General features: G+C 46.2%; 1 protein-coding gene across 1 annotated transcript in view; it reads right to left on the reverse strand.

The window, feature by feature from the left end:
• The window catches only part of LOC138388049 (inhibitor of carbonic anhydrase-like), a 33,216-nt gene extending 16,851 nt beyond the window's left edge, over window positions 1-16,365 (reverse strand). The window contains exons 1-7 of the mRNA XM_069475410.1: window positions 16,028-16,365; window positions 11,028-11,200; window positions 7,223-7,358; window positions 6,212-6,373; window positions 4,801-4,948; window positions 3,981-4,036; window positions 562-740 (exon numbers count right to left, since the gene is read on the reverse strand). Of these exons, the coding sequence (XP_069331511.1) occupies window positions 562-740; window positions 3,981-4,036; window positions 4,801-4,948; window positions 6,212-6,373; window positions 7,223-7,358; window positions 11,028-11,200; window positions 16,028-16,070 (897 nt within the window). The 5' untranslated portion in view covers window positions 16,071-16,365. The remainder of the gene's footprint in view (window positions 1-561; window positions 741-3,980; window positions 4,037-4,800; window positions 4,949-6,211; window positions 6,374-7,222; window positions 7,359-11,027; window positions 11,201-16,027) is intronic.
• Window positions 16,366-16,737: the final 372 nt, after the last annotated feature.

Below are 16,737 nucleotides of genomic sequence, written 5' to 3' on the forward strand. Positions count from 1 at the left end.
GCAGCGCAGGCTGCCTCACCCTGGCCATCAGACGGTCCTGAGGGGCCACGGTGGTCTTCATCCTGAAGGGGTTGGTGACCCCGCACGGTGGGCTGCAGGCCGGGCCTCCTGGGCTCCTCTCACCCTGCTCCAGGCCTGCCACTGGAGGACCAGCTGTGGGACCTCACACAGGCCCTTCTCCTTTCTGGCCCCCAAGAAAACAAAGGGCCCTTTGCCTGTGACTTTAGCTGACTGGCCCAAAGCCATTCCTGATGTAGCTTACTGCAGCGCCTACCCACGTGCTCTTTCAAATGTCTGTCTGGTTTTAGCTTTTGCAGTGGCTCTGTTTGAAATGTTCCCTGCTGCCCTGCCTGGCAAACCCCCACACTTCCTTAGGGTGCACACAGCTTACTGCCCAGGGCCTAGAAATCTTCCCAGATACACCCTGCAAATTAGTCCCTCTGTCCTCCACAAACGACACGATCCATGTCCTCAGGGTAATGTGATTCTATCTGAGAATCTGTACATCTCCCATACTCGTCTGTGAGTGGTTTAAGGGCAAATCTTTGTCTGATGGGATACCTGGGCCTGGTTGAGAAGCTCCCAGATCAAGTCCTCCTTGCCGTCCACACTTCGGGCCACAACGGCGTGAGAAGGGACCCGGGCCAAGTGGCAGTCCTTGTATTCATCCACTGGCTTCCGGGTGTAGTCCAGGCAGAGCAGCTCATACTGGTCCCTGTCGGCCTTGTTTGCCAGGTTCTCTGTGGGGGAAGCCCAGGTGAGCCGAGTGCAGGAAGAGCCATGAGCCATAGTTAAGATGAGCCCCCTCCTCACTGTGACCTGAAGAGGACTGAGAGGAAATCTTTTCCAAACTCATTTTCTACAGATAAGGACCAGAGAGAGGCCTTGGGAGTGAAACCCAGCTCACAGGTAGACACAGCGCTGGGCAGTGTGCCTGGCCCCGGGTCCTCCGAACTTGCCCCGCCCCGACCTTCTCTGTGGCTCCACTAATGGAAATGTGGCAGCAAAGATGTACGGAGCACTCAGGCCACCAAGGACTGTGCTGAGGGCTCTCCAGACTGTCTCATTTGATCCGCACAACAGCTGCGGGGGGCCAGTGACACGATTATCCCATTCTACAGATGAGGAAGCCGAGACCAAGAGACCTAAGGTAACTTGTCAAAGTGTCAGCTAGTCTGGGGCTGACACACGGCCATGCTGGCACAGCCTAGGTCCCCCACTAAAAGGGCCACATTCTCCAAGGCAGAGCCCGTTGGGGAAAGGTGGCAAATGCACTGAGGGATGGAAGGAGGCCTCAAGGCCCAGTCAGAGCCCTCTGCAGGTGAAACAAAGACCAAAAAGGCCCTAGAGGAAAACAGGCTCTTGGTTCCCATCATCTAGGTATTAGAAAGCATTATGGGTTCAACAAATTCATATGCTGAAGTCCTAACCCCCAGTACTTCAGAACGTGACCTTATTTGAAAATAGGGTCCTTGCAGATGTGAAAAGTTAAGACGAGGTCATACTGGAATAGGGTGGGCCCCCAACCCAGTATGACTGGTGGGAATTTGGACACAGACAGACATGCACACAGGGAGAACACCATGCAAGCATGAAGGCAGAGATTGTGATGATGTGTCTACAGACCAAGGGACACCAAATACTGTCCACAAATCTTCAGAAACGAGTAGAGAGAGGCATGGAGTAGATTCTCCCTCACAGCCCTCAGAAGGAACGAACCCTGCCAATACCTTGATCTTGGAATTGTAGCCTCCAGCACTGTGAGACCATACATTTCTCTTGCTTCAACCATGCAGTCTGTGGTACTTTGTTACAGTAGTCCTAGCAAACTATACAGAAGGTCTTTGGGGTTAATATTATGCAATCTCATATTGAAACAGGAAAAGTACAATTATGGTTCCCATGAGTGGTTACAATTTTAATTCAGTATGCCATGGAGAGTATACATTTTAAATGTTTATAGTAAAAGAAAACATTACAAAGGACTTAGTAGTGTTAGATTAAACGAATCAGTATGACCTAATGGCTTAAGAAAGAAAGAACTCCCACTTCAGACACTCAAGAGCCCAGCGCTGGCAGCAGCAGGCGGACCGTGGCTCTCTCCCCACTCTCTTTGTCACTCTAAAGCCCAGAGGATGGCCCCTCATAAAATTCTCCCAAAAAGGCAATAGGGGATCTTACATAATAGCAGACGAGTGGCTTTTGGCAAGGTAAATCAGGATGGGCTGGGACAACCTGTTCCTTTCATAGAGCAGGGATATTTTCAAACACTTCTGGGCGGGTGTGAGAAAATGCTGCCCACTGGCACAACTGTGGTAATCTGAGTGTCCGAAAGACATAATGATAATTATTTGGAATAGCTTGATTTTGGGAGATGAGACCCGTAGGTGACCCCACTCATTAAAATTCTTGATAATAAGACATCCACCAATTGCCAAAATGCTAACAAACCAGGTCAATGTGCAATAATAAGGAGACAGTGAATTGTGAATGCTGAACAAGGGGACAAAGGACACTGAAATCATGTTTCACGTTAGAGAAAGACACTAGGTGGTCAGGAGCTGAGACCTCTGTGAAAAGCGAAAACTGAACATTCTCCTTGGGATAGCAGATATTTGTTTTAAAAATGAGCTTAGTGCGGTGAATTTACATGTGTGTTTTAAACAGTTTGAACAGTACAAGTGTGTTCTGTATCTGATGGAAATTGAATTGGTCATAAAGCCCAAAATCTGTAACCTCAACTTGTCTGAAATACTACTTTGTTTGTTTGTTTATGGAAATTGTCCAAAACTCTGGAAGGGTTTGGGTTTTTTTCCCCCAAATATAAAAATAAAGAAGAAATACATAGTTTTGTCCATGGCAATAATGCTTTTGCAACAGATTCTATTGTAACTGTGCTAATACATACTGAAATATTTACAATAATTTGTGTGTTTTGCTTAATATGTTTGGAGCATTTAGGAGACATTTATAATGAAAAGTTCATTATAAATGTGATTAAATTTGAAATTGATATTTCAATGTGATTAAATTTGAAATTGATATTTCAATGACCAAGAGAATTGATTATTAAAACTTGTCCTGTTTTATTAGTTGGTATTATTTAAATATTCATAAAATGTGTTTAGTAGATTTATAAGTGAAACAAATTGAGCACTAAACAAGGTACAAATAGAGTAGTCCCCCTTTTACCTGTGGGGGATACATTCCAAGACCCCAGTAGATGCCTGAAACCTTGGATAGTAACAAATCTTATATACATTATGCTTTTTCCTGTATGTACATACCTATGATGAAGTAGGATTTATAAATATAGTAAGAGATTAACAATAACTAATAATAAAATAGAACAATTATAATAATATACTGTAATAAAAGTTATATGAGCTTAGTTTCTCTTTCTCTCTAAATATCTTATCGTACTATACTCATCCTTCTTCCTGTGATGATGTGAGATGATAAAATGCCTACTTGATGAGCGGAAGTGAGGTGAATGACGTAGGTATTGTGATGTAAATGGAAAATGCCAGAAGCAAACAATTCATAAATTTTAAATTGCATGGCGTTCTGAGTAGCATGATGAGAGCTCATGCCATCCTGCTGTGTCCCACCCCCAGGACGCGAATCCTCCCTTTGCCCGGCGTCTCCACGCTGTCTACACTGCCTGCCCGTTAGTCGCTCTGTAGCCGTCTCTGTGAGCAGACCAACGGTTCCAGGGTGGCAGCGCTTGCATTTCAGCAACCCTTATTTTCCTTAGCAATGGCCCCAAAGCACGAGAGTAGTGATGTAACATCTTCAGACTGCAGTTGACTGTGGGTAACGGAGACCTCAGAAAGGGAAACCACAGAGAAGGTGGACCACTGTAACAGAGGTGTCTGCACAGTCTCCTGTGGCATTAAAGATTTCACCCATCTCTAGATGTCAGGAAACTTTCCACTCTGGCTAGGGCAGGGCCCACATGGTCTTTGTCCGGCACTCACCAAACACCGTCAGGTGCCTCACGAAGCACACATCCCCCACGCCGTCCTTCAGACACCTGAGGAACAGGAGAGCCATGGCCAATCTACTCAGCATGGGCCCAGCCCGCGCCCCTCCCTCGTGCAGCCCGCTGAGGGTCTGCCCAGACCCCTGCCTCCCAGAGCATTGCCCAGAGTTCCCAGGCATCGGTCTGTCCGCACAGAGGCGCTGGCCCTGCCTGTCAGGCCTCTGAACCCCACAGCCAGGCCCAGGCCAGAACAGGCAGGAGCCCTGGAAGCCAACAACCCAGGCAGCTCTGGGGAGGGACGGTGTGACAGAAGGACCCTAACTTTCCTCTTACAAAGCAGCCAAAAGCAACAGATGTTTTTTTCCAGAAAATAGAGGCTTAAAGCCTTTAGATGAAGGATAAAGACTTTGGATGGCCTTGAATTTCCTGCCAGTTTCACTCTGTCGTTTTGAGAAGTAGCCATTTCTCTTACAGAGCATGGAGTGCGGAGAGGTCCCCGCACGGGGAGATGCTCAGCAGAAAGATGAGAGCTGCAGGAGCCCAAGCCTGTGTCTGCAGATCCCAGAGTCCCAGAGGAGAGTCTGTCCCCTCGGCCCTCCCTGGCGAGAAGGGTAACATGGCAGACCCCAGGCTCCGGGGAGACGAGAGGGGCTCCCACACAGAAAACTGCTCCGTGGGATGGTTAAGAGTGAGGGTTGGCCAAGGGGGGCACTCAGGACCCTGGGTTTCACATGCATTGTCTACTCCCTGTGCCTTTGTCTCCCCGAAGTGAGTGAGGACGAGGAGTGGCAGGGGTGGGGGGGTGTCTCACTTACTTGAAGGCGCCGGAGTAGCCAAAGTACGGTTCGCGGGAGGAGCAGGCGCAATTGTCTGTCCCCTTCCCGGCACACAGCTGACACAGGCTGGGGAACTTCTTCCTGTCCGCACAGGGGACGCAGCTGCTGGAGAAGAACTTGGCCGCCGCTGCCCAACACAGAGACATGGACCCCATGCATGAGCTGGCTGGGGCCTCCAGGTCGTGCACGCGTGTGAGACAGTGGCCCTGTATGGGAGCCCATGAGTCCACACCCTCTTCCCGGGACCGTGTGAGAAGTGGGCATGCACAGGCAGCCAGTGCACATGCCAGAGGGACTGGATGCCCAGGGTCCTTGTGTGTGTTTAGGCATCACTCCCAGGTGGGCCAGGGCTCAAGCCCACAGGAATGCTTCCCCAGCCTGTCTGCTGCAGGGTGTGAGGGCCACTGACCTACTCTGAACCAAGACTGCGGTGCCAGTGCCTCTCGCCTCTGTTGACTCACCAACAAGGAGCTCTAAGGGGCAGGGCAGAGCTGCAAACACAGCAGGAGCCCTTGCAGGGCAGCCAACCCCAACTGCCCTTCCTTAGCTCAGGATATGGGCCCACCCCCACCTCCCCTTCTGTATCCAGTAGCTGTGGTGGCTCATGGGGGACCTCTTCCGGGAGAGCATTGGGTAGCCTGTTGGTGAGGGGGTCAGAGGTGTGCCAACAGCCACAGCATAACTTCCCAGAAGGATGTCCAGTAGCATCTGACACTGAGGCAAGTGGACACCCCAGGAAGTGGCAAAACATGCCCGGAGCTGTGGTCCAGGTTGCAGCACTTCATCAGACCCCTGCAGCTGCTTGTCCCTGTCACAGCCAAAGCATGACTGCTGCAGAGGTTGGCAGGGCTCACAAAGATGCACTTTTGCAGAGTGCAGAAAGATTGGTCATTATCTTTCAAGGGCTGAAAGGGCGCACTAGGCTTACCAGGGCTAGTCATAACTGAACAAAAAGCTTATCATATACAAAAAATCCTTGTGCTGGCCCAGTCATGCCTTCCTTGCCTATGTCCCAAGCCATCACCTAAGGCACAGATGCCTGAGTGCTGGCAGTGTGGCTACAATCCCAGTGAGCCTTGCTGGGCAGCTGGGAGGCAGGTGGCCTTTCTCAATGGGCCTCAGTGCTGGCCCTTGTCAAGCCACACTACTGGGATTACCAGGAAGGTGGGAAGCACAGGAGCTCTGAGAGACAGAGGCACCTTTGCTGAGAGAAGACTCAGCCGTCAGCCCCCATGGGTTGCTGGTGCACACACCCACCAGCGCACAGTTAAGGCAGGTTACCCTTGCCCATCTTGGAAGCCACAAAACATACACTTGGCAGTGACAGGATGATCCCAGCATGGCCCATGCGGGCAGCTGGTGCAGGAGCACCCCGCCCCAGCTGGCTTACCTGCTTCAAGAGAGCCAGGGGGAAGGAGTGTCCTGATGGGCACGTTCCACCCAGCAGACCAGCCCAGGCCCGTTTGACAGGACTTCTTGCCTTGGAGCTGGCTCAGCTGGAAGTTGGTGCCCTTCTTCACCATGGCAACGACATAATGGTAGGTTTGTGGATCTGCAAAGGAGCAGAGAGAAAGAAGGGCCAAAGGAAGATGCCACATCCTTGCTAATAATCTTCCACAGCATGAACAACGCAGAACTTTGGGGGAGCCTCGGACTGGCACCATCCTCTGGTAAACAGGCGAAAAGGGGAATGTAAAAAAAAAAAGCCCTTAATTGACAGGAGAGAGACAACCATTGCTTTTCAAGACAGCAGACTCTAGTTCTTTTTCTGCTAGTCCCTCCAAGCCAGCGGAGACAGGAGCCCCAGGGGCTGAGCAGAGCACACCTAGGGAGAGCTTCAGCTCCTGGCTTCTCCCCAGGGGCTTTTCTGCTTCCCTTCTCTGCTTCTCTGTCTGCAGCCTAAAGACAAAGGAGAAGGTTCGAGAGGAAGGACGCGGGGGTGTCCCCAGGAATGTGTCAAGGTTCTCACACACACTAATGACACTCATGGACAATGTGGAAAAGTGGCAAAGCCCCATTCTTGGATTCCCTGCAAAACCTCTCCTCACTGCAGACACAGGCCCGTGTTCTGTAGCACAGGCAGGGCACGTAGCGGGGAAGAGGCAGTCAGATCCCGTGTGGAGCCTCCCACTGGTGCAACCTCACGGGTGAGTGAAGGACTCTAGACAGCACCCTCCTCTCAGGCTGGGGAGAGCTCATAGCCAGCGGCACCAACAGCATATTCCATCAGGGGCATGGAGTCTGCAGCTGCCAGGGACAGCCAGTATCCCAGCCCTCGTGGGTTGGCATCACAGACAGCAGCCTTCTTCAATCCAAAGTGCCCCAGCAACTTTATTCCCTGCAAGTGTCATGCTGGCAGAGTCCCTGCCTCCCCCCATGGTTGCAGGGTCAGGACAGAGACCTGGGTCCCCAGGGAGAGAGAACACACCGTCTTTTGACCTATAGAATTCTGCCACGATGGGCTTCAGGTTGTAGGGGGCCAGGCCTGCCTCATACACCAAACCTCCATCAAGGGTCACCGCATCTGCTTTGTTTGCCTGGAAGAGAAGAGATCAGAGCACGAATGAAGCTCATCGCCTCTGAGGAAGACTTCCCTGACCCTCTGCCAGAGACACTTGCTAGATAGACACTTGCATGGCTCGGACCTCCTGTACCTCCCTCACATCAGTGCTCAAATGTCACCTTGCTGGTGAGGCTTTCCCTGACCACGCTCTTCAAACTACCACCGCAGGGAAACCGGCCACTTTCTGCTCCTCCTGAGCCCTCATGCACCAACTGACGGACTTTCTTTGTTCATGGTTTATTCTTTCCTTTGGAATGAATGTAAGCTCCATGAAGGTGGGGACATTTTTGTCTGTTTTACCCTGCTGAATCCCAGCACCTGGAAGAACACCTAGCACAGGTAGGTGTTCAATAAATGTTTGTTGGGTCCATAAATGAATGAACCGTAGGAATTTCCATTCATAAGAAGTCATGTTTTGCACTCTTAGTTCTAGGTTTCCCCTTCAGGGATCTGTCAGCCAAGAGCTCCTTTCTTCCTGCAAAAAGGAGCAACTGCACAGCCTCTTCTCAAAACTGAGGTTGGATCATTTCCCATCCTTGAAACCATTCTTTTTATTCATTTATTAACTGACATTTAAAGTAAGTTGGGTTTTTCTGAATTTAGTACTATCTTTCTATATACTTGCCTTCCTTTCTCCACATCTCATTTTCTCTTAGAAATATTTTACGATATGTATTCACATATGTGTGTGTATGTAAACACTTGTAAGTATATTTGTATCCGTGTGTGCATAAAGTCAGGACTGTTGGATGCATGTATCAGAAACCAATTAGACTTAAGAAAAGGAGGAATTTAGCATCAAGGTAAAAGGACAAGAAGGCCACTGGGCCTTGTGAACACCATCAAGGTCAAAAGCAACAAGAATTGACATGGGTTTCAGTCCATCCCGTGGGCTCCGGCTCATGACTGTGGGTTCCAGTTTGTTCTTTGCTTTCCCCACTTTACGTACATCTTCCTTTCCTGACTGCCTCCTCTTCAAGCTCTGGTATCAGATGCGAAAAGACAACTGTTTTATAGAGACTGCTTAACCAGCTCCCCAAATTGCATGAGGTCAAATTCCTGTAACCAATCTCTCTTTCTCTCTTTTTCTGTCTGTGTTTGTGTGTGTGTCTATGCATATATATTCACATACACACATAAATTAAAGAAAAATAAATACAAACTTGTGCACACCTTTATGACCCTTATTGAATATTTCCAAATTGTTTCCCAGAAATGATATGGAAATGTATGATTTATCATGCCAATAGCAACACATACCAATTTCACTGCAAACCTACCAGTGAGAAGTACTATCACTTAAGAAATGTTGTTACATTACTAGATATAAACTATTACTTTAAGAATCATTTTAATTGCATATTTGCTTATTAAAAAGGAGGAAAATTTTCTCTTTATTGTTCATATTGTTTATTAGTTGTGATTTCTTTTCTGTGAGTGGTTTGTTTATAGCTTGTTATTCTTAAGCATTTCTTATAAGTTTAAATGACATCTTTATATAGTCTTTGCAGTGTGCTGTTATAGGTGACAATTTTTTTTGTATGCTTAGGGCTTTTAAAAATATTTTTGTCATATTTTAAAATTTTTAAATTTCCAAATTTGTCTAATTCTGTGGTTTATCTAGTTATGTTTACCTCTTTTAATCGAGATGAATAAAACTGGGAATTTATTTTAGTGGATGGATTAAGAATCTCACTTGATTTTCTTTTTCTAAATGGCTGCCCGGTTGTCCAACTAAAGAATACTTTCTCAGTCATTTAATTGGAAAGTCTGCCTTGTGCTATAGATCTACCTAAATCTAGTATACACGTATTGAAACACCACATTGTACCCCATAAATATATACAATTAAAAATTAATTTAACTTAGAAAAAAATCTACATGTATCTTATCTAAATTTTTTAAGCCTAGGGCCCTAGTGCCTGGATGTTGAACATTTATCACACTTTATATCTATGTCATATCATGTAAATAATTAGATGGATGGATAGATATACAGAAAGCTGAGACATACAGAGCATATGTCTGATTTTTTTTTTTTTTTTTTTGAGGCAGTCTTACTCTGTTGCCCAGGCTAGAGTGCAGTGGCATCATCATAGCTCACAGCAGCCTCAAACTCCTGGGCTCAAGTGATCCTCCTGCCTCAGCCTCCCGAATAGTTAGGACTACAGGTGTGTGCCACCACAGCCCAGCTATTTTTTTCTATTTTTAGTAGAGACGGGGTCTCACTGTTGCTCAGGCTGGTCTTGAGCTCCTGACCTCGAGGGATCCTCTTGCCTTGGCCTCCTGGAGTGCTAGGATTACAGGTGTGATGCACCACGCCCGGCCATATGTCTGAATTTTGTTCTCTTCCAGGTCTTCTTATCTGTATCAGTACCTTGTCTTTGTAACACTGTTATTTCAATATGATATAGTTTCACGGAGGGCTCAGCCACCCCCTTGCTACTTTTCTTTTTCATAATACTATTTTATAATCTCATCCATGAGCTTTTCCTTAAGAATTTTATAATTATTTTATTCATTCTTTTAAAAAGACTGTATTTTGATGAAAATTATACTAAATTTATGAATCAACTTTGGGAGGATATGCAAGTACATTATATTTAGTCTTTCCATCTGGGAATACAGCATATATGTTTTCATTTGTTAATAAATATTGTTCACTTGTCATAGACTTTGATATTATTAATATATTTATAACAGCCTTGCAGATCTCTCATATTTTTCCAGAAATATTATTTTGTATATTATCATCATTATTATTATTATTGAAACAGGGTCTTGCTCTGTTACCCAGCCTGGAGTACAGTGGTGTGATCACAGCTCACAGCAACCTCAGATCCTGGGCTCAAGTGATGCCTCCTGACTAGCTGGGACTACAGGCGCATGCTACCATGCTTGGCTAATGTTTTTTGAGGGGATGGGTGAGGTCTCACTGTGTTTTTCTCAGGCTAATCTCAAACCCCTAGCCTCAAGCAATCCTTCCACCTTGGCCTCCCAAAGTGCTGGATTTTACAGGCTTGAGCCATCAGGCCTGGCCTGTTTATTATTTTAAATGTAAATGAGATCACAATTTTGGGACATTTTCCCACAATCAACAACTCTTGGCACATGAAAATGACATTGATTGTGACATATTGACCTTTTACCAAACTAATTTATTCACTAATAAATAATTATAGAAACATTTCTCTTGATTGCACTATACTTTCTAGGCACGCAATCATCTGAAAATATTGATATTTTTGTTTGTTCCTTTCTATCTTGCATTTTATAGCTTTTCGCATTACTGGAACTTCCAAAAACAATGTTAATTAATAATAGTGACACTGGAGCTTCTTGCTTATTTCTGAGTCTTTATAGATTCTCTTTCAATATAATGCCGACTTTGCTTTACCACAGGTATTTTACTGAGATCGAATCCTTCTCTATTAGTTTAATTATGATTGTGATTTTACTATCAATGAATGTTGAGCAGCTATATTTTTCTCCACACAGAGTTCCTGTATTTTTAGATCTTTGCCTTGTTTCTTCTCTAAAGCATAGTCTGGTTCCTGTGGGATAAACTAATAAACAACAGCAAATGCAGAAGAAAAAGAAAGTACAGATTTTCTTCTCCTTTCTTTTAGGCAGTGTGACTTACTGCAATGGCCTTGATGCACTGAAGGTAAGAGGTTTTCTTCACGCAGGTGACAAGTGGACCATCTGCTGGGAAGATCTTTTTCATATTGTCTTGGAAACCGTAGCACTTACTGGCCTCATGATCTGACACAGAGCACCATCTCACAGTCTTCTCAGGGACAGCCAGACACAGCCCTAGGGGAGAGATGCCAGAGGTGTAAGGAACCCACAGCACTCACCTTTCTCTGCTGGCAGAAGCGGTTAAAGACAAGATAAAGGGTCAGCTGAGTGGGGTACACACAAACTGGATTGGTTGCCTGGCTCACATAAATTCTCAGGGCCCATTTCTTTGATTCTGCCCTACCCTTTGGATAAGAAAGCCACAGCATCCCCCGAAAATTAAACATAGAACTGGCATAAAACACAGCAATTCCACTCCTAGGTATACATCCAAAATAATTGAAAACAGGGACTTAAATAAATACATGCACAAGAATGTTCATAGCAGCTCTATTCATAATAGCTAAAAGGTGGAAACAAACCAGATGTGCATTAACAGATGAATGGATAAACAAAATACGTTGTATATGTACAACAGGATATTATTCCACCATAAAAAGAATGAAGTACTGATGCATGTTACAAAGTGAATGAGTCTTGAAAATATCCAGTCAAGTGAAAGAAGCCAGACACCAAAGGCCACTCATCATATGATTCCATTTATATGAAATATCTGGACGAGGTAAGTCTATAGAGACAGAAAACAAATTAATTGGTCGTTGCCATGTGCTTGGGAGAGGGAAATGGGTACTGACTACTTCACAGGTACAGGGTTTTCTTTTAGGGAGATGAAAATGTTTTGTGACTAGATAGAGATGGTGGTTGCTCAACTTTGCAAATGTACTACATGCCGTTAAATTGTACACTTTAAAATGGTTAATTTGTGTTATGTGACTCTCACCTCAAAAACGATTCCTAGCCATAGGTAGGAAGCTTTGGGCACAGTGATTTAGTCTTTATCTAAATGGTGGCTACTCTAACCTTACTTTGTACTAATTGCTAGGGCATTAAAATCAGTGCCTGTTTATTTCACTGGTATTTTGAGCTACAGTAATAATTAGTGTAGAAAGCATTACAAAGGCAAAATGCTGTTTATAAATCTGTAGTATTTGGGCAAAACATTATTTTAAATGAAATCCAGAAGATGAAAATTCCAGCAATAACAGCTACCATTGTTTGATGAGCCCCTGTATGCTTGGCAGTGTGTCAAGCACATTACCTTCCTTTCATTTTCACAATTGTCCTGTCATTTAAATATTGGTGTTTCTATTTTAGATATGAAATTAAAAAGAACTGTCAGGGACATTAAATAATTGGAGATGAAGCCAATATTTGAACTACTTGGGTCTGTTGGACTTCAAAACCTGTACTGCCTTTTAATGGGACAGGAGATGACAAATTACCTTAGACAGAACCCCATGCCAAAGACAAGGAGGGACAAATAGAGCCCTCAAATTTATTTGAGAAAGTCTTCAATAGTAGCAACCCAGGGTAGCAAGAGCAAGCTAGGGAACAGAATAGTATAGACCATGTGCCCTTCTGCAGAACATCAAGATAAGGCCTTTTTTGAAAATCTGTATTTTCAGTCATCAGTGTGCATATGTTAAAAAAAAAACAGGGAAAAGCTTCAAACAGAAATGTCATAAAAGAAGATATATGAATGCCAAAAAAAAACCATGAAAAGATGCTCAAAATCATTAGTCAACAGAGGAATGCAAATTAAAACCACAGTGGGATTCTACTACATATCTGTTAGAATGGCTAACTGCAAAAAGACTGACACCACCAAGTGTTGGCAGGATGTGTAGTAACTGAAATTCTAGTATGTTGCTGGTGGGCATGTGAAACGGTGCAATTGTTCAAAAAAGTCTGGCATTTTCTTATCAAGTTGAATGTACACTTACCAATATGACCCAGTAATTCTAGATATTTACCCAAAAGAAATGAAAACAGAGACGTGTTCACTAATGTTCCTGGCAGCTTTATTCATGGTAGCCTCAACGTGGAGACAACCTAAGTGTCCATCAACAAGCGAATGGGCAAATAAACCACAACAGGGCCATACAGTGGAGTCTACTCAGCAGTGAAAAGGAATAAACTATGGTACACGTGATATGGATGACTCTCAAAACAATTATGCTGAGTGAAAAAAGGCAAACACAAAGGACTATGTCCTGTGTGATTCTGTTTATGTGAAATTCTAGAAAAGGCAAAACTTACCTACAGTGGCAGAAAGTGTGAATGGCTGAAAAGAGGCAAGGGGCAGTTCTTTACCTTGATTACGGCGGTAGTTACATGGGTGGTTATATTTGTCAAAATTTATGGAACTGTATGCATACTTAAAATGGGCTCGCTGAACTATACTATATATAAATCATACTTCAATAGAAAGGATTTTAAAAAGAAAGAAAAAGAGTGTATACAAGCAAACTAAGGGTAGGTGGCGCCAAGTAACCCAGACTAGGTCAGACATGACTACACCCTTGGCCATATGAGAGATTCAACAAGAGGCCATCAGAGCCCACTGTGAATATTCCAAACTGATCTGGAAGGAGAAAGTTGCTGATGCTCACTGAATAGAGAAAGTTCTTAAGCCCCAGAAGAGAAAAAGGCTGAGAAATGAGGTTGGGGGCCAAGGCGGAGATAGATACAGGCTGCTGGGCCCTTCATTCCTGGCTCTTGCAGGGCTTACCAATAACTGTCTCCTTCCTTTTGGTCTTTTTGCTTTAAGCTACTTTGGTTGTGTTTCTGTCATTTGCCACCAGAAGAGTTCTTGTTAGACTATAACACTGAGTTCAGCCTGGTCCAGTAGCAAAGAGGGATGGAAAGTGGGGGAGGGAGGCTGAGAGGGGCAGCTCTTGCCTTTGGTTTGCAAACACAGAGCCTGTTGGGAAAATGGATTTTTGGTCAGCACCTGACATTGTTGGGAGAGGAGACAGAGGAAGAACAACCACAAGTCCTGTTCAGGAAGAATTTTGGAAAGAGCCCAGAGGGGCTGCACTCTGGGTTTCCTTGTGACCATACTGGATCACAACTGTGTCCTACCTTTCCGGACTTCCCCAGCCCAGCGGAGCTCCCTGTGTAGCCCCATGTGGCAGTGCTGGGCCAGGGAGGGGCCCCCCACAGCACTCCCTTCCCTTTCTGCCCCCTCATCACTCCATGTAAGACACCTTACCCTCAAATTATTTACAGCAGTTTGAGACACGACAGAACCCAGGGCTGGATAGAACCAACAGTCGTTGAGCCAGGGAGGGCTCTTCACATGCATGAGTTCATTAACTGTGCACCATTACCTTCCTCACAGTGACCCAGCCAAGAGCCCTGGAGGAGCCCACCCTCCCAACACAGGAAGGGGTCCCTGCATGCATGTGCACAGTTTTTACCAGTAGTAACTCACCTGTGCCTAGAACTCTGCCTGCCACTAGGTATATTATCTCATTTTCACAGTAACTGTGTGTTTGTTGTGAAAAGGCAATTCCTACTAACTGAAGTCAACTTAGAGAGGTCAAGGGACATCCCAGAGTCACACAGCAGTGAGTGACAGGTGGATCCCATTCTAGGGTAATTATTATTGCCCTATATCACTCAACTTCCCTGTTGTACGGTAGAGGTGGCAGGTGCTGTACAGTTCAGGGCAAGAAAGATCCTTCTGGTTATATGTCAGGCATTCCCTCCCCACGCCTTACTAAGAGCCCTTTAGCCCTGGGAAGAAGCCCTTCTCTCCTCTGACCCTGTTTCCTTCACTGTAAATGCAATCAAAAGGTTCTAGGCCAGGGGTCATGAACTTATTCTGTGATGATCTAAGCAGCGGTCCCCAACCTTTTTGGCACTGGTTTCATGGAAGACAATTTTTCCACGGACCCAGGAGACAGGGGTAGGGGGACGAGTGCAGAGCTCAGGCAATGATGCACAGCCAGTTTCCTAATGGGCCACAGTCCAGTATGGAGCTGTGGCCGGGGGGTTGAGGACCACAGGGCTAAAGAGTTAATAGTTCAGGTTTTGTGTGCCACACAGTCTCTGTGGAAACTAGTCAACTCTGCCCTTGAAGCCTGTAAAAATTGATCATATGAATTGGGTCATTTTTGTCACACCCAACTAAAACAGAGTTGAGAGCCCAGAGGGAGAAAGCACTCAAGGCACATGACATTGCTCCGAGAACGGTAATTCTCTGCAAGCCTGGCTGCTGAAGCTGCCTGCTGTAACAGCTACTGAAACGTGCTGTGATTCTAAGACTGATCCCTCCCACACTCCACCCCCCTAGTTACTCACCAGTCAGAACTTGCCAGCTCCTCAAAACTTCCCTAGTGCCAATGAATATTCTTGAAGAGCAATACATAACATTTCTTCTTCTTCTTTTTCTTTTTTTTTTTTAATAAAAGCTCCAAACTTCTCTTTGTTCTTTGGACATACTGGAGACCTCCCGGTCTGTGTGTATGCCTGGAATTATAATTCTTGCTTCCCAAATAAAATGTTTCAAATTTACAGATTCCTCTCTATATTTTATTTGACCTCAACAAGCTTGAAAGCAGCCATAGACAATATTTAACTGAATGAGCATGATTGTGTCCTAATAAAATTTTACTTATGGGCACAAATTTGAATTTCATATAAGTTTTCATGCCACAAAATAGTGTTCTTTTGATTTTCCCCTCAACTATTTAAAGATGTAAGAAGCATTCTTAGCTCTTCTAGCTGTGCAATATCAGGCAGCAGGCCGGATTTGGCCTGCTGGTCGTAATTTGCAAACCCTCCTCCTACTCTATGTATTTTCTGCAGGATTAAAGCGTCAGGTGCACCTTCACGTAGAAGGCATTTTAGGGCTGCCTCGGGGCCCCTTAGAAGCACTGGTGGTCCGTATGCCGCGCAGGGTCCCGCTGTGGCTGACCAGCTGCTGGCACTGGGTCCCCTTCCCGGAGCAGCCTGGAGGGCCGGCCCCCACCCCGGCTCCCAGCGTGCACTCACCCAGGGCCCCGGCGCACAGCAGGGCGCAGATGGCGAGCCTCATTCTCTGCAGCGGGCGCGCGTCACCGTCGCCGGCCCGGCTCCACACTTCGGCCAGCTTCACCCGCGCTGGAGCGGGTGGATCCTCGGAAGGCTTCGCCCGCCCAGGATGATCGCCCTGGTCACACCCCCACCACTCCCCCAGGGCAGCCCGCGAGCAGCCCGTGCTCTCTGCCGGACTGGTGGACAGGAGGCTGCTACCCACTGCCCGCGGACTGCCCAGAGCCGGGGGACCTCCGCTCACGGGCCAAGAGGCCGCAGCCCGGAGGTACGAGCCTGAGCAACCTCGAAGTGTGTTGGTCTGACCGTCTTACACCCCAAAAAGAGATCCACTGGGGTCCCAGAGTAGTTGCTAGTACCCAGGTTCCCGACCCCTGGACTCTCATCTAACCAAGCAGCTCCCAAATGTCTCAAAAACACAGACTCCTTGGGACTTTTGGGGCCGTCCGCAGGGTGAAGACAGCGGACCCTTCCCCCAGGAAAGCACGCACACACCTATACGCAACGTTTTGAACGCAATTTTCAGGGATTCCTAAACTCTTCCTCCTAAAGCGTTTCTGTTGGCCACTGCGGGATCCTCCTGGAAGGTCCCCGAATGTCACTGTCCCCTACAGTCCTCTGTTCTGGGAGGCGAGGTCCGAGGAAGCGCTGAGCCCAGCGATGGCTACTTC

This window comes from Eulemur rufifrons, chromosome 7 (genome assembly GCF_041146395.1).
Source record: "Eulemur rufifrons isolate Redbay chromosome 7, OSU_ERuf_1, whole genome shotgun sequence".
NCBI lineage: Eukaryota > Metazoa > Chordata > Mammalia > Primates > Lemuridae > Eulemur > Eulemur rufifrons.